The sequence below is a fragment of the Triticum dicoccoides genome, chromosome 1B (genome assembly GCF_002162155.2).
Source record: "Triticum dicoccoides isolate Atlit2015 ecotype Zavitan chromosome 1B, WEW_v2.0, whole genome shotgun sequence".
Lineage (NCBI taxonomy): Eukaryota > Viridiplantae > Streptophyta > Magnoliopsida > Poales > Poaceae > Triticum > Triticum dicoccoides.
This window is the reverse complement of record NC_041381.1, coordinates 23,896,404-23,898,359: the sequence shown is the minus strand read 5'-3', so window position 1 is coordinate 23,898,359 and position 1,956 is coordinate 23,896,404. Positions and strand designations below refer to the sequence as shown.

Genomic DNA, 1,956 nt, shown 5'->3' with positions numbered 1-1,956 from the left:
TTGTCGCGCCTGCTAAATTAAGCTGATACTTTTGTGCACCATGCTCCTTAAGACGGCTATTATGGTAGAGTTTCTCTAAGCTGCAGGCGTCCCATCAGAATTAAGAAAACAGACAAGCTCAGTCGTCGGTGTATTCAACTCCAGTAGAAAAAAAATGAATCCGTTAGCAAATCATGTTCTATAAAGTGGCAGCTCTCCCAGTGAGTCCTATCACCAGAGTTGAGAAATACAATCTTACGTTAGGTGCACCTTCCAAACCCTTGCTAGCAAGCCCTTGCTACTTAGCTAGAACTCCTTGGTGCTGATCAATGGCGGCGGTGAAATTGGAGGAAGTGAGAAGGGCACAGCGGGCGGTGGGTCTGGCGACCGTGCTGGCAATCGGCACGGCCGTCCCGGCCAACTGCGTGTACCAGGCCACCTACCCGGACTACTATTTCAGAGTCACCAAGAGCGAGCACCTCCCGGACCTCAAGGAGAAGTTCGAGAGGATGTGCGAGAAGTCCACGATCAGGAAGAGGCACATGCACCTCACCGAAGAGATCCTGAAAAAGAACCCTAGCATCTGCTCCCACATGGAGCCGTCGCTGGACACGCGCCACGACATTGTCGTCGTGGAGGTGCCCAAACTTGGGAAAGAGGCGGCAGAGAGGGCCATCAAGGAGTGGGGCCAGCCGCAGTCAAAGATCACCCACGTTGTCTTCTGCACCACCTCCGGTGTGGACATGCCAGGTGCCGACTACCAGTTGACGAGGCTGCTCGGCCTCTCGCCGACGGTCAAACGCCTCATGATGTACCAGCAAGGCTGCTTTGGTGGTGCCACGGTGCTCCGCATGGCCAAAGACATCGCCGAGAACAACCGCGGCGCACGTGTGCTGGTGGTCTGCTCGGAGATCACCGCCATGGCATTCCGTGGCCCCTCCAAGTCCCATTTGGATTCGCTGGTCGGACATGCGCTCTTTGGCGATGGCGCGGCCGCTGCCATCATCGGCGCTGACCCCGACATGCCCTTCGAGAAGCCACTCTTCCAGCTGGTATCAGCGAGCCAGACCATCCTGCCCGACTCCGAGGGTGCCATCAACGGCCACCTTACGGAGGCAGGGCTCACCATCCACCTTCTCAAGGACGTGCCTGGGCTCATCTCCAAGAACATCGAGCAGGCGCTCGAGGACGCATTCAAGCCTCTGGGCATCCATGACTGGAACTCCATCTTCTGGATTGCACACCCTGGCGGGCCGGCGATCCTGGACATGATTGAGGAGAAAGTTGGCCTTGACAAGGAACGCATGCACGCGAGCCGAGAGGTCCTGTCGGAGTACGGCAATATGTCCAGCGCATGTGTCCTCTTCGTCCTCGACGTGATGCGTAAGACCTCTTCCCAGGATGGCCAAGCAACCACTGGAGAGGGTAAGGAGTGGGGTGTCCTCTTCGGCTTTGGCCCCGGCCTCACCGTCGAGACACTCGTCCTCTACAGCGTCCCATTGGCAACCATTGCATGATCGATCAGCAAACCACACTTTATTATTTATTCGCCAACAACATAAAATCACCAGTACTACAAGTGGTTACGAGAGCGACGGTGTGATGGCTGTTCTGAGTTTCCTTTATCCCTGTTTTTTCACTTTTTGTTGTATTTCTGCTGTAAGAATTGATATGCGTTTTTACTCCCAAAACCCTGTTGTATGTGCTCCTGATGTACCTAGTGTATTTTAGTAACGTTCAACATTATGTTTGTTATTAGTAATTTTATATAATGTATGGGTTGCATTGTCTAAATCCTCAAACACCTACGGTTCAGCTGCGTGTCTCTTTTCCCTCGAATCCTGATCATTGAGCTTCTTAACCATCTACTTGCTTTTGCAGCGATTACTGCATAATCCATATGTTTGGGTTGCAAAAGCCGTCTGCGATAGAATGTTCTTAATTAGACAAACTTGTTATTAAAGCCGTGCACCTGCA

General features: G+C 52.7%; 1 protein-coding gene across 1 annotated transcript; it reads left to right on the top strand.

The window, feature by feature from the left end:
- The first annotated feature begins 229 nt into the window (after positions 1-229).
- Positions 230-1,755, top strand: LOC119316879 (chalcone synthase 2-like). The gene has a single exon (XM_037591264.1). The coding sequence runs from the start codon at positions 309-311 to the stop codon at positions 1,494-1,496; it is 1,188 nt and encodes a 395-aa protein (XP_037447161.1). The 5' UTR covers positions 230-308; the 3' UTR covers positions 1,497-1,755.
- The last annotated feature ends 201 nt before the right edge of the window (positions 1,756-1,956 follow it).

What these genes read in the sequence shown, in the direction of transcription:
- LOC119316879 (XM_037591264.1), top strand. Translation starts at nt 309, where the DNA reads ATGGCGGCGGTGAAATTGGAGGAAGTGAGAAGGGCACAGCGGGCGGTG.